Genomic DNA, 14,423 nt, shown 5'->3' with positions numbered 1-14,423 from the left:
GCATACAGCCTCCAGTCCAACACACTCAGCTTAAAAAGAGAGTCACAGTTAAGCTTCTGGCCATGTTCTATTGTTGTTTGCTTGGATTCCCCTTTAAACTTCAACTACTGTGGATATCCAACAGAAAGAAAAACATATGCCGCAGTTGATATATTTAAACACGTCTTCAATGACAGTGGACAGGACTTTCTCCCCTTCAAAGAAAACAACCAATGTTGTGCTCAGGCGGGCTTGATCACAAGCACAAACTTGATGTCCACAAGTTGCAAGTACACAAAAATACCACTGTCCTCAACCCTTGGCACATTGTGCACCAGTTGAGCCTTAGCACTACTTTGGAGCGCCATATGCATCTGGCATTTGTTCCACTGTGTACTTGTGCTGAGTGATGAACATGATTGGCACTCCTGGGATCTTTCTGATTCTCCTCTTAAGGTCTTTGTCACAGGTGGCCACTATATAACACTTGTGCTGTGTCACTCTGTTCACTAGGCAGTCATCTGCATATGTTCCCTTGTGAATGCAGGGCAGCCGCTCAATCCGAGGATCCTTGACAATCTTCATTGCAAGGCGGTACTTCTGTCCCAACTTTTCAAGTTCAGCAAGAACACAATCCGTGAGGTATGGAATGCACTTGGCGTACATGCAATCCATCATTCCCTGAACAATATCCAGCTTGTTCTTGATGGAAAAGTTGATGAAGTTTGTGTCGAGCAGCACATGATAGGGTGGGCCTAGTTGAGTGTTGTACTCAAAGAACATTGCAGTCGACATCTGGGGAGTTTTGCTGATTTTTGGTTTAGTCAGATCAATCTTGGTCTTCCGCTTTGTGCGGTCCTTATCCTTGATTCTTGAGTCGTGCTGAGTAATCATCTTCTTCATGACAGCAAACTTCTGACGGGCTTGCTGCTTTTTCTTGGCTTTACCCATGATCTTTAGTGTTTCCGATCACTTCTTGAAGACGCTCGGTACCTTGACGTTTCACAATATTCAGGGGTCTTCAAAATAACTAATTTGAATGACAAAACCAACAAGACCCAAGATACCCCCTGACAGGGTATGTGAAAGACCTGCCCCTTGGACTCCGATTCACCCCAATCCAGGGCGTTGTTGCCTGGTTGTTGCAGGCAAAGTGTAAGGCTGGGCAAGAGCACGGCAAGAGACTGGGAAACACTGCCAGATGAGTATATAGGGCCTTGGCCAGATGCAAGGCAGGGGCTCAAGAAACCAACTGACACGCGGGCGCTCCGAGTGCGTTGACCACGCGTATAAATTTTGTTGTGTTCATTCTGAATCGTTTCGATATCCGTGAGCGGAGTAACCGGGAGTATCTTCACTATTTTCTGCGATTTTGCATTTATTGGGGGCTTTGCGACTGAAGATCTCACAGATACATCGAAATTGCTAAATTGAAAGTTAAAAAATAACAATATCGAATAAGTATTCCGTCTCGAAACTAGAACTTATGATATATATTTTTCTTGAGTGCACATCAACAATTGCTACTGAATACGATAATAAATGCATTTTTTGTAGCAGGCGCGCAGAATTTGTCGACTTAACTAAAATGCTGCAGAATGCTGCAGGCAGACACCAAAGTTATGCCACGGTAGCCCCCCCGAGTAGTAAAGTAATCTTGGCCCCCCCCCCCCAATCATCCACCAATAGCAAGTATATTGCATTTCATGCACGACCCCGGTAGATGGTGCCGGCAGTTGATACGCATCCAGACGTACCTACCCAAATTGCTTTGAATCATTGTTGTTCGCCAAGCTGCAATTCAGCGAATTTAGCCTCAGCCTTTTGCCAGGCTGGGGACATGCAAACAATCATTAGGCCTCTACACAGGGGCACGGGAACTACTTTCAGACTGGGGGGTGCACACTATAATAGAGATCAATCTAGGGTACCCCTAAATCTAGTCTCTTTTTAGGCCACTCTTTTTTCATCCCTTTACTTAAAAAAAAGAAGAAAACATTTCCCCCTACGGCCCTAGAGTTGGGGAACAAGCTGCCCCCACTGCCCCTCCCCCGGTTCCCGCGCCTATGCGTCTACAAAACACACACCACTCGATTTCAGACATTTAAGATGATAGCAAAGATAACTGCAGCAATGTGAAAATATACGAGCATAATACTTAAAATTAAGCCCTTTATTATCAACACGAACGACGGCATGACCGGTATAAAACGGGTATAAAACAGAGGAGCTATTCCAAATAAAATGGAGCAGCGTAACCAAAACTTGCGGTGCATTACATTCGAAGGGCATTGCGTTGGCCTACTACGAATGCGGTACCGCCACATAAGCTCGCGACCGTTCACAGAGCACAGTTGGGAAGAGTCTGCGAGATACCGCCACCTCGCACACAGGCACAGCGCATCTAATACTTTGTTGACACCTTCAACGACAATCAGCACACCTAGTGGAGCGAACCCATTAGAACAGCGACTTTCTTTGGCAGGAACACATAATGAAACAGTCATCGCGTTCCAAGACGCCGGACAGACGTGGGTCGCACTCGCCGTCTATCACACGCCCTACAACTGCCCACCGGTCCCTACGGAACAGCTGGCCTCCAGTGATCCAAACACGCGATACATGAACACAGCATTACACACCGTACATGGTACAGAATCCACTATATGCAAAAAGAATCGCTGGACTGCGAGAAAATAGGGCAGCACAATATTTGTCCGTTAAAAAAAAAAGTGAACGATATACCGAAATAACCCAACGAAAAGTCACACCCATTGCTGGAGAATACACCAAGTTCGCCAAAACTACACACTCGCAAATGGCGATTACATTTACAGATTTCCAGGTACAAACGTTACATCCACGAAAAAGGTATAATGGCATTCTATGTGCGACAAGAAGCTGACATCAATCATGACTCGGTAGGAAGCAACATGACTCTGGCTAGAAGCGCAAAAAATAGACAATATAATATGTACCCTGTCGACCACGGCTCTGAACGGAGATCTCACACTCCTAACAGACATTGTTGGTTTCCTAGCACAGCTCTGATAAAGCGCTCCGGGTTATCCGTCCCCAGTCCCACCCACATCCGTCAGCCGTCAGCCACCTGAGGTCAGCCACCTGAGGTCAGCCGTCCGTGCGTCCCCCAGCATCCCGAAGGAGCAGTCGCGCAGGGAGTCCGGTCGTCCCCGGTACGTCTCACAGCCGCGTCTAGCCGTCCGCGGTGCCACCGGCCGCGGACAGGTCCTGGCACAGTCGCACCTCCGGCATCTCCTCTGCCAGCGCGTCCAGAATCTCCAGCAGAAGCTCCCGGCTCAGACTGCGCATGCGCGGCAGCCGCGCAACCTGTCCACACGGGGAGGTAGGCCTCAGACATTGGCACGAGGAACCGACACCAGGAATATTGACAATTGTACAACGATGGAGGTTCGCTGGAGTCAGCTGGACATTATACGCCCTAGGCAGTTAGGCACACATCGGCACATGACTACATATTTTATGACAGCTGGTCTCCACTAATCGACTGGTACGATTCAGATGCCAAAAATGGCTGGAAACCATCGCCATTACACACATATACAAACCGTCACCATACACACCGAGCCCACGGGTGACCGACCGGTCGGGGCGGGGGCGGGGCCGTCAGAGAGGCGACTGACTCACCTTGTTGAAGCTGTGCACGATCAGGCTGAGCGCGTACTTCTTCATGTCGTGCGCCTGGATGCGCTCGGCCGCCTCCAGGATCTGGATCACGTTATCAGAGGTGACGTTCATCTCCAGGTTCTGCTTGCAAAACGCCTGGCAACGAGCAGAAGATAACGAGCGATGCGTTACCTGTCTGTGACCGAGATGGGGATAACGTCCAACATATGAACGAGAGGGGGGTAGGGTAACGTATAGCGTGTTACGGCATGCCAGTGATACATATGTAGACGCAATAATATCGTGGCCAGGTTTCGTCAGATAAAATCCATACTACCGAGCTAGGTGTTGGATATAGTCGCAGCCCTTATGGGTCGCCCGGGGACCCGCCTGCGGCCGAGTGAGCATCTCACCTGGAGCCGGTTGTTGGTGAAGCCGTAGAAGCTAGGCGCGGAGAACAGGTAGAGCGAGTCCTCTGGCGGCATCCCCGTCTCGCCGTAGTAAATGTAGCGCAGCAGTGAGTCGAATGCCTGCCGCGAGGGCACGCAGTCGCCGATAGAGATCTGAAACGCGCCGCCCGCCAAACTACGTGTCAGGCTGCTGTGTGGGAGGCGAACTTCCCACATCGGACGATGAACGATTTGTCCCCGCATGGTACAGCTGTACCGCTGCTGGTTGTGGACTCATTCATCGTCATTGCTGGAATTAGGGGACCAGAACATGTAAATTATGTAGGTATTTCATGAATTTTGGTTGATGAAGATTGTTAAAGTGACCATCCCACCTTAACATTAGCTTTGAGTTGAGATAGCCAAATTGGTGGCCATGGCCTGAAAATACCGGTTTGGGCACTCACAACATCGAAAAATGCTTTAATTCGGAGACATGGAATTTCAAACTTGCAGTTTTCGGATTCTAAGGGGCTAATGCATTGGCATGCCCCCTTAGAATTTGTGACGTCAGCGCAGATCTAACGATTTTAAACCTTTTACTAAAACGTTTGGTAGCACGCGGTGGTATATGCCGCTTTGCGCGCAACAAGTGCCGCACTTTCAAATAAAGTCGCTAGGAACAGCGGAGATCCCAAAAAGTAAACAAATGTAAAAGTCTAATATCTTGAAAAACGGTGAATATTTTTCGATGAAATTTGGTAGATCCTCGTTTTCGCTCTTTCTGAACCGAGCGATTTCACTTTCATGGCAATTCATTAACTTTTTGAAGGTGGGAGGGTCCCTTTAAGGCAGCTGATCTCTCTTTTGTGGTGCAATTTAAAACACATTTCCGTCTTCAACGTGATGTGCTCTAAATGATCTGAACACACCAGGCCCATGGCCATATCCTACATATCCTACATATCCATATCCTACTTCTACATATCCGGCCCAGCATCTAATGTCATAGCTCTCTCAGTGGCGGGCGCTAGCAAGCTGGACCACGCCGTCTCTGATATAATGGAGCTGTCCCATCGGCGGGCGCTACCAACGCCGTCTCTGCTGTCAGAGCGCTCTCCAGTGGGCCGGCGGCCTACCCACCTGGACGACGCCGTCCTCGGGCATGAAGGAGCGGAACATGGCCTCGAAGTAGGAGCAGCGCGCCGCCAGGATGGGCTTGTGCGCCGAGATGTGCTGTCCGTCCAGCACCAGGGTGATGTCGCAGAACTCTGCGCCCGAGGTGCGCAGGAAGGTCGCCATGTCCTGCAGCAGCGTGGTACCTGCCGAGCGACGCGGGCGTCAGGGTGCTGGACAGGCCTCGTGTCCGAATAGCTAGCGACAAAACAGCTAGTGTCATTTGAGCTAGTGCTACAAAAGAGCTAGTGATGTAAAAGCTGATGTTAAAATAGCTAGTAACTTATAAGAGCTAGTCCCAAGGAGAGCTAGTGGCGCAAAGAGCTTTGAAGATACCTGTCAGGGCTGCGGAGTCGGAGTCGGAGTCGGAGTCGGAGTCGGAGTCGGTCGGAGTCGACAGTTGTGGCCGGAGTCGGAGTCGGAGTCGGAGTCGATATTGGAAACCCCAGCCGGAGTCGGAGTCGGAGTCACCGAAAATCTGGCGACTCCGCAGCCCTGCCAGGTGTGCGGAGTCGGAGTCGGGAGTTGGAGTCGATCGGAGTCGACATTTCTGCCCGGAGTCGGAGTCGGAGTCGGAGTTGGTTTTTGAAAGCCGGAGTCGGAGTCGGAGTCGGAGTCGCCGTAAATCCATCGACTCCGCAGCCCTGATACCTGTTACAATTATTTTGAAGATACATTGGGAGGCAGGGACGGAGGGGGTAGAGGAGAGCACAAATATTTCGGAAAAGACATGTGGAATGTCAGGATTCGCACCGAAGAGGGAATGCCGAGGACCAACAACAAAATTGAAGGGTGGCACAGGGCAATCCAAGGAATGGTGGACTCGCCACACCCGTCACTTTGGCGTTTTCTGGTCGCGATTCAAAAAGAAGAAGCGCTGCAAGCTGCCGAACTTTACAAATTCAAAGCAGGAAACGAAGTTCAAAAACAAGAGAGAAACTATGCAGATATAAATAAACGAATTTAAGGCCCTCATTCGCCGTCTCACAGAAGACAACATAGACACTAGACAGGCAGGAGTTTCTTCGCGGAGTTGCATCCACATTTCGATGAACGTTTGAGAATAAAATCTGAGTCGTATGTTTCAGTCTTTTTCAATATTACGACCTTTTTAGTGACCGATCTGATCTGAACTGAACTTTGCTTATAAAATCCCAAAGAGGTACGGCGTGAGCCGATCTACTAGCCCTTTATAACACTAGTCATTTTGCTCCTAGCTGCTTTGTAGGACTAGTTACAATCGCACTAGCCATTTTGTGGCACTAGCCCAAATGAGCTAGCTCAAACAACACTAGCTCTTTTGTGGCAAGCCCATTCGTATGGGAATCGCTGGACACCCAGATACACGAGCACACACCGGGAGAGCTCATATGGTTGGTACTCAAGATGCCACTCTGAAGTTTGTAATGTCGAGACACACGTTCTTTGCAAGTGAGCAGCTGAGGCTGAGAACCTCTTTAGACGTATGTCTTTTATAGGAGCAACGCCATTAAACGGATAGAAAAAGTGCAGCAAAGGAGAGTGCAAGATTATAAGATACTTATCTTACGGTAACAATGAACGCTTTCCGCATACCTACGGTAGATCTAACTACTTCCCGCTACCAGCCAATGCCAGTTGACTGACCGGTACACTTTCCGGCGTGGTCGAACTGCGGGTCGGCCAGCGGCCGGGCGGCGGGCAGCTGGCGGCGCCGAACGATCTCCACCATCAGCGGCTGCGCCAGCGACTCGAACTCGCTGCTCATCACGATCTCCGTGTAGTTGGTCTCCTTGACGATAAACCTGCCGGACGGCCCGGGTGTCAGCCGAGATCACCGGTCCCCACCGCCATACTGGTGCGGAGCGTCAGCTGGTGGACTGTGTCCCGCCCCGGCCGGCCGCCGTCGGCACACACCTCAGACAGAACTCCTTGATGTAGTTGAGCTGCAGCGAGCTGGCGTTCTCGAGCGCGACCAGCACGTTGCGCTGGTTGATGGCCGCCTCCAGGTACTGGACGCACAGCTGGACCAGCCGGCACATGTCAAACTGAAAACAAAAACTGAACGATAATGAACCGCTGGACCATCCGGCACATGTCAAACTGAAAACAAACAACACGAAAATGAACCGCCGGACCAGCCGGCACATGTCAAACTGAAAACAAACAACAACACGAACATGAATCGCTGGACCAGCCGGCACATGTCAAACTGAAAACAAACAACACGAAAATCAAAAGGGATGCTTCAAGCTGCTGCCTGCACAACTGAGATGTAGGTCAGATGCAGTGTTTTATTTTAATTCAAGTGATTGCCGTAAATTTAAATCAAATAACATAGGCGACCGAAGGTTTGCTGATCAGGACACCAGACTGCTGCGCAAAGGCTCAGCGCTAGGTGAGAGACTGAGAGATGTCACGGAAACAGTACTACTCGACACACCCGGTCACACGCCTCCCCTCAGTGTACCGCGGAGACCCGCACCGCCGCGTGCCCACCTGCAGCGAGAGGCGGTACACGTCCATCATGAGCGGCACGATGCGGCCGCTCTCCCGGTCGCCCAGCGTCCGCTTGGTCGGGTCGATCTTATCCGTGTAGATGTAGTCGAGCACCAGCTGGAACGGCTCCGGCGCCGCGTCCGGCAGGGGCACCTCCAGCAGAGGGGTGTCCCGGTACGGAATGGTGGCCGTACCAAACACCTGTCAATCACACAGGCCACACGGGTCAGAAGGGATCAGGTCACAGGGGCACCTCCAGCAGAGGGGTGTCCCGGTACGGAATGGTAGCCGTACCAAACACCTGTCGGGTCACAGAGGTCACACGGGTCAGACGAGATCAGGTCACAGGGGCACCTCCAGCAGAGCTGGGGTGTCCCGGTACGGGATAGTGGCCGTCCCAAACACCTGTCCCGTCATATAGCGCGGGACGGGTGTGAAGGGAGGTCAGAAATCCGTCCACCGGGGGTCAGTGTGGTGCCTTCACTGGCGGCTGGCGGATATGCAGCCGAACATCCGTGCCTTTCGTCAATACTTCTTCATCGATCCGAACTTCCACAACTGAACTCTATTCTCTAAGCGCGTATCTCGCTGCCTGATGCCTAATACGGCCCCACCAGCCCGCCGCCCAGACTGTGTGGTCGTCAGTCGTCATACACACTCACCTGTTCCAGATGCCTGGCGCGCGCCTCGGCCGCCTGGCGCACCTTGGCGCGCAAATGGTGTCCGCGCGCCGCCACCATGGCCACGTGCGCCGGTACGCGCGTCTCCTGCGGCCCCACCACGAACTCGACGTCGCACAGCTGGCGGGACTCGAGCAGCTTGCCGAAGTCGTCGTGCAGCGTACACTTTGGATACGCCGAGAACTGGAGGCGGAGAACATTGGACGATGGTCAGCCGAGCGAGAGGCATGGGGGAAACGGGAACGAGCCAGTGGAAACCCAGACCATATGCATTGCATTGCAAACGCGGAGACCTTTCGAAGTGACCCTCATAACGACGAAGTGTAAACGTTAACTACTGAAAGACTGCAGTGGGTTTATCTGGTACTTCAGGGTAACTTTCTATGCGTCGAATGACTCACTACGCACATTCAAATATACCAAATACTGGTGCATCCGCTCGCGACCGGGAATCGGTACATCCGGCCGCCGCTCACCTGGAACCGGTACATTTCGCCGCTGCGCACGTTGTTGTCCACGGTGCCGCCGAAAATGTACATGGCGTCGTGGACGACGGCGGCCGCGTGAAAGAGACGCCCGGAGGGCAGCTGGGAGTCGGCCGACGGCACCACCGTCGACCACGTCTGCGTGTCCAGGTCGAAACTGAAACGGAAGAGGCAGAGCAATCCAATAGCCAGCGTACGTATCAACCAGACGATCCGCACTATCCGTTCCGGCCGAGTAACTACAGCTGAATCGGTCCCAGAACAACACCACAGCCCCAGGCCAAGGCCGCATCATCTCCAGACCATCCCCCGACCAGCGGCTCCCCCGCCCCGCGCCCCGGTTCCGACCCGGTTGGTCGGCGGTGCGCGCGGCCGTACGTACCAGTGCAGGTCGTTTGGCAGCGTGGAGTCCGCGGCGCCGCCCACCACGTACAGGTGCCGGTCGTAGGCCACCATCGTGTGGCCGTAGCGGCGGGTGGGCGCCGGAGGGGCGCCGCGCAGGATGTGGTCCGTCGAGATCCGGCTCCAGCTGTCCGCACAGAGTGACACGGGGGTCAGCGGAGCCAGGTGCAGGATAGGGGTCACAGAGGCACAGAAGTGCAATAGAACAGAAAGATGCGGCCAGAGGTCAGAATCATATCCTTGTCGCAACATCGCATTGAGAGTACAACGTTATGAAAAAATGCGTAAATTCTTAGTAAGGACACACACTGAAAATTTCAAATCGAAACATTGTGCACAAGTTTTAAATGTTTGAATTAGGAACCATAGTGGATTCGATTTTTAGACACCATCCCTAGCCTGGGCGGATCGTCAGCGCCGCCTTGGAGTGACCTACACCTGGTCGATGAGGTTGAACTGGAAGAGCGAGTTGGTGATGCGCGCGCCCGAGTGGCCGCTGAACACGAACATGGAGTCGCGCGCCACGGCCATGGGGAAGTTGCAGCAGGTGGGCGGACACTCGCCGTGCTGTTTGACCTCCTCCCAGACGTGCGTGTCGCCCTGGCGGGAGGCGCGGACGGTCAGACACCGGTCACAGGACAGTTCGGCACAGCCGCGGCGGCACGGTAGTGAGCCGAACCAGATACACACTGAGACCAGCCACCATCCAAACGACATCGATTGAGACACTGGGAATGGACACGATCCTGCCACTTATACTGACATCGTGACGTCACAATAAGACGACGACGTTCCGGACCCGATTCTCCCTGCATCACTACGGTTAGTATTAGTATTATACCCTATTTCATCCTCAACCCTGTAATCTGCCATTTCTATTGCGATTCTGAATGGTCCTCAACATAAGCTCCCTCAACTGAATATCGAATGAACCGAATATGTGCACGCTCTTGTGTCCGCTTTAGTTCGTATTTAGCGGCCCCACAGTACTCTCTAACCACTCCTGGCGTCCTCTCACCGTCAGCGACATGGTCCACATGTCGTCCAGCCGGGCGTTGCCGTCGTAGCCGGCGAAGATCCACAGTTTGTTGTCGTAGACGGCGGCACCGTGCGCGGACCGGGCCACGGGCGCTCTGCGGCACACGGCGGGACAGAGGTCACGGCGAGACGCTAGCAGGCAAATGAAACTCCGAGGCACGGGCTCCGCGAAGCGAGCTGGGAGTGGGAGTCGGCAAATATACACTTACATTGACACTAAATTTCACCTTTAAATTTTAAAGTGATTAAATGCCGAAATACCTACAATTGAGTGAACCACCATTAGACGCAGCGCAATGTTTTCATAGATGCGCCAGACATCTGACCTGAGTAGACAAAAACTTTTTCTACCTTCGAAAGCACCAATAAACTCAGAGAGGCGATGCCAGTCGGACGGCGCGCAGGCTTACGTACCGTCCCGTGAACTTCCATTCGACCCACTGCTCCGAGTTGAACTTGTACTCGAAGAGATCGTTCCTGTTCCGGAGATTCGAGTTGGAGTGGATGTCGCCCGTATAGCCACCGAAAATTATCATCGACGAACCGTACAACTGAAACAAAATCACATCGTCTAGTTGCGACATAAACAAGCATTGCAATTGATGCGCTAGGTTATGGCACCAAACATTATACATGACAGCGCAATATCGCTGACAAATAATTACTGATCGATCGTACCAAAAGAACCCCAAAACGAATTAGAAACCAAAACTCATGAAGCCTTTTGCTATAAGCCTAATGTACTGTAGGGCAGCTTTACTCGTATGTAATCAACGGCATTCTCTGGATGTGTCACGGAGGGCCCGTGGGTGCTGGGTCGCGGGCTGCGGCACGGCGGCTCACCACGGCCGAGTGGTGATAACGTCGCGCCGGCGGAGTGCCGTTGAACGCGCACTTGGCCCACGACTTCTCCTTGACATCGAAGCGCAACAGGTCGTTGAGCATGGTGCGCCCGTTGTCGCCACCGAACACGTAGATGCCGTCCTTGTACGCCACCACAGTGTGCTTGCTGCGCCTACGAGAACAGGGGTAACGGCCGGTAAGTCTTTGCATCGTTCGGAGTAGCTGGCAGTCAAAAAAGCACGTCGCAAATGCCAATCTAAAAGCTAAGCTACATACATAGTTATAAAAACGCATTATAACTATCCTTCAAGTAGCTCACCTGTCTCCAACAAACTTGTACAGCTCTGGCATTTTGCGCCAGCGATGGACCGTCTCAAATGGGCCAAAATCGAGTGTGAGACAGTCAGCTGACTCTGGCCAGACTGTGTCCGAGGGACGGCCCGACTTCCGTGAAAAGGCCATCGCTGCCCGATGAAGCCTGCTCTCTTGCAAACGGGCAGCTCAGAAGTAATTAGCAACAACTGGTCTCACCTGTGGATAACCATAGAATGCCCTTGAATTCTCATTTGGCAAACATTAATTATATTAAATATGGTAACTACATACTTGGTAGGAGGGGTCAGGGTGGAAGGTGGTGCTGCCAATGGCCGATGGGCGCACGCCTCACAGGGTGTCCGGAAACTGGAAAGTCCCCCCCCCGCTCCTCTTGGAACTGGAGGCCGTCTAAAGAGTGCTGTGATTCGTGGACAATCAGCTAAGCACTACAGGCATGACCCCTCGTTGATCTCTTCAAGCCGAGTACACCCTTCCCCCGGAATGGCAGGCTGGACGCCCTATTCGTGGAGTCCAAGCAAGTCATCATTGACGCAATCACGGAAGGCGTTCGAATCCTCGATACTTCGAGACCAACCTGCCTGGCAACTGACTGGTCCAAAACAGGCATTGGTTTCTGGCTCTTCCAGAAGCACTGTGAGTGCCCGGGTGACCAAACGTTCTGCTGCATGAGTGGCTGAAAGATCACTTTGATCGGAAGTTCGGAACCCGCTTCACAAGCGCGGCAGAATCGAGATACAAGCCCATCGAAGGGGAGGCTCTGGCAGTGGCCGAAGGTCTGGACGGACAAGGCTCGCTTCTTCATACTGGGGTGCGACAAACTCACCGTGGCTGTGGACCGCAAATCCCTCCTCAAGATACCCAGTGACAGGTTCCTAGAAGCCATCCCTAATGCACGACTCCACAACCTCAAAGAGGAGAGAAGACGCTGCGCTACAGGTTCACAAGGTGGTATACATTCCAGGCTCCAAAAGCAAGGCAGCGAACTAGGCCTCACGGTACCCGAGTGGTCCGACATAGGCGAATGCTTTGACACTCCCGGACGACTCAGCAGTGCTCACAACACACGAAGCTCACCCTCCAAGTCCGCTGCGCCCCTGCTGGTCGGCACTCGTAAGGAGAACAGCGATACTGATCGCAGCGTGGACTCCGCCATCCAAGAAGCCGCCAACGGTGGTTTGACCTATGCAGCGGTGACATGGAATCGAGTCAAAGTCTTGACGGCGAGCGACCGTGACATGCAGCTGCTCGCACAGCTAGTTGAAGAGGGCAATATGCCGGAACACAAGGAGGAGTTGCCTGATAGCCTGAAGCCCTATCACCGGTTCAAGGACGAGCTCATACCGCCCGACGGAGTCATCCTGTACACTGTACAGCCCTCAGCAGACTGCGTGGTAGGTATTCTTTTTTTTCGACAAAACCGGTAATAACTCAAAGACTATGTTATCAGTCGGTCGGAACTCACTGCAAGTAGAGGCGCCATGCTCCACTCCTTCCATTAGGTCTATCTAGGAGTGGCGCCATGCTCCACTCCTTCCATCCTAGGTAACAAAGTATACGCCTTGTGTGGCAACAAAATGCAAAAGTTTGTTTTCGGGGCAAATATATACTTTTGGGTTTTGTTGCCGAACTAGATGGAAAATGAATACGGTAATGATGCCAATCTAAGGTGCGGAGTCTCGTGCGTCTTGCTGTTACGATTTCCGAATGACCAGTAGCATAGTATTCGCGTTATTCTCGTTTTTGTCGAAAAAAGAATACCTACCACGCAGTTTGCAGAGGGCTGTACAAGGAGCGCATCGTCCTCCCTCCAAAGCTCCGCCCAGCCGTTCTTGCTGCGCTCCATGCTGCTCACCAGGGCGTTCAGGCAATGATAGTAAGAGCCGACGCCCGACAGTTCTCTATTTCGGCCTGGGATCACTGCTGTTATCCAGGACACACAAGCTCCCTCCCAGTAAAAAATACCATTTGAAACCATTAGGATTTACCAATTGGTTTCAAATGTGTCAAATGGTTTGAAATAGGTTCTAATGGTTTTCATGACCATTTGAAATGGTTTCCAATTGGTTTTTTCCCAATTGGTCTGAAATGGTGTTTTCCATTTGGTCCCAATTGGTTTTGAAATGGTTTCCTAATGGAAAATAAATCCCATTTGATTTCAAATGGTGTTTTCCATTTGATTCCAATTGGTTCCAAATGGAATAAAACCATTTCATCCCAAATGGTGTGTCCCATTTGGTCCCAATTGGTATCTAAATGGTTTCCATATGGAAGAAATTCCCATTTGATCTCTAATGGTTTTTCCCATTTGATCCCACTTGGTGTCCAATTGGTCTCCAAATGGAATAAAACCATTTCATCCCAAATGGTATGTCCCCAATTGGTATCGAAATGGTTTCCAATTGGTAATTTCCCAATTGCTCCGAAATGGTGTTTTCCATTTGATCCCTATTGGTTTTGAAATGGTTTCCTATTGGAAAATAAATCCCATTTGATTTCAATTGGTGTTTTCCATTTCATCCCAATTGGTTCCAAATGGAATAAAACCATTTCATCCCAAATGGTGTGTCCCATTTGATCCCAATTGGTATCGAAATGGTTTCCAATTGGTAATTTCCCAATTGGTCTGAAATGGTGCTTTCCATTTGATCCCAAATGGTATGTCCCCAATTGGTATCGGGATGGTTTCCAATTGGTAACTTCCAATTGGTCTGAAATGGTGCTTTCCATTTGATACCAATTGGTTCCAAATGGAATAAAACCATTTCATCCCAAGTGGTGTGTCCCATTTGATCCCAATTGGTATCTAATGGTTTTTCCCATTTGATCTCAAATGGTTTTTCCCATTTGATCTCAAATGGTTTTTCCCATTTGATCCCAATTGGTGTCCAATTGGTCTCCAAATGGAAGAAAACCATTTAATCCCAAATGGTTTGTCCCATTTCATCCCAATTGGTTTTGAAATGGTTTCCATT

The 14,423-nt window shown here is 51.3% G+C and overlaps 2 protein-coding genes across 6 annotated transcripts in view; both read right to left on the bottom strand.

The window, feature by feature from the left end:
* Positions 1-135: 135 nt before the first annotated feature.
* LOC122390609 (rRNA-processing protein FCF1 homolog) lies at positions 136-1,240 on the bottom strand. Its single transcript, XM_043383756.1, has one exon. It carries the CDS (start codon positions 928-930, stop codon positions 331-333), a length of 600 nt encoding a protein of 199 aa, XP_043239691.1. The 5' UTR covers positions 931-1,240; the 3' UTR covers positions 136-330.
* An 897-nt stretch (positions 1,241-2,137) lies between these two features.
* The window catches only part of LOC122390589 (leucine-zipper-like transcriptional regulator 1), a 23,522-nt gene continuing 11,236 nt past the window's right edge, over positions 2,138-14,423 (bottom strand). Inside the window, exons 1-16 of one of the 5 annotated variants that reach the window (XM_043383699.1) lie at positions 12,793-12,856; positions 11,435-11,646; positions 11,116-11,287; positions 10,687-10,823; positions 10,253-10,367; positions 9,671-9,834; positions 9,215-9,361; positions 8,824-8,989; positions 8,330-8,530; positions 7,668-7,868; positions 7,086-7,216; positions 6,816-6,973; positions 5,157-5,335; positions 4,038-4,187; positions 3,646-3,780; positions 2,138-3,327 (exon numbers count right to left, since the gene is read on the bottom strand). In XM_043383699.1, coding sequence (XP_043239634.1) covers positions 3,193-3,327; positions 3,646-3,780; positions 4,038-4,187; positions 5,157-5,335; positions 6,816-6,973; positions 7,086-7,216; positions 7,668-7,868; positions 8,330-8,530; positions 8,824-8,989; positions 9,215-9,361; positions 9,671-9,834; positions 10,253-10,367; positions 10,687-10,823; positions 11,116-11,287; positions 11,435-11,577 — 2,334 coding nt within the window. In that variant the 5' untranslated portion in view covers positions 11,578-11,646; positions 12,793-12,856 and the 3' untranslated portion in view covers positions 2,138-3,192. The other 4 variants (XM_043383698.1, XM_043383697.1, XM_043383696.1 and 1 more) reach the window with 4 other exon arrangements.

This window comes from Amphibalanus amphitrite, unplaced genomic scaffold (genome assembly GCF_019059575.1).
Source record: "Amphibalanus amphitrite isolate SeventyFive unplaced genomic scaffold, NRLGWU_Aamphi_draft 000402F_arrow, whole genome shotgun sequence".
NCBI classification, from domain to species: Eukaryota; Metazoa; Arthropoda; class Thecostraca; order Balanomorpha; family Balanidae; genus Amphibalanus; species Amphibalanus amphitrite.
Note: the sequence above shows the minus strand (reverse complement) of the source record. Positions and strands in the feature narration are given on the sequence as shown.

Bases quoted from the DNA above. Each gene is read 5' to 3' on its own strand.
- LOC122390609 (XM_043383756.1), bottom strand. From the start codon at position 930: ATGGGTAAAGCCAAGAAAAAGCAGCAAGCCCGTCAGAAGTTTGCTGTC.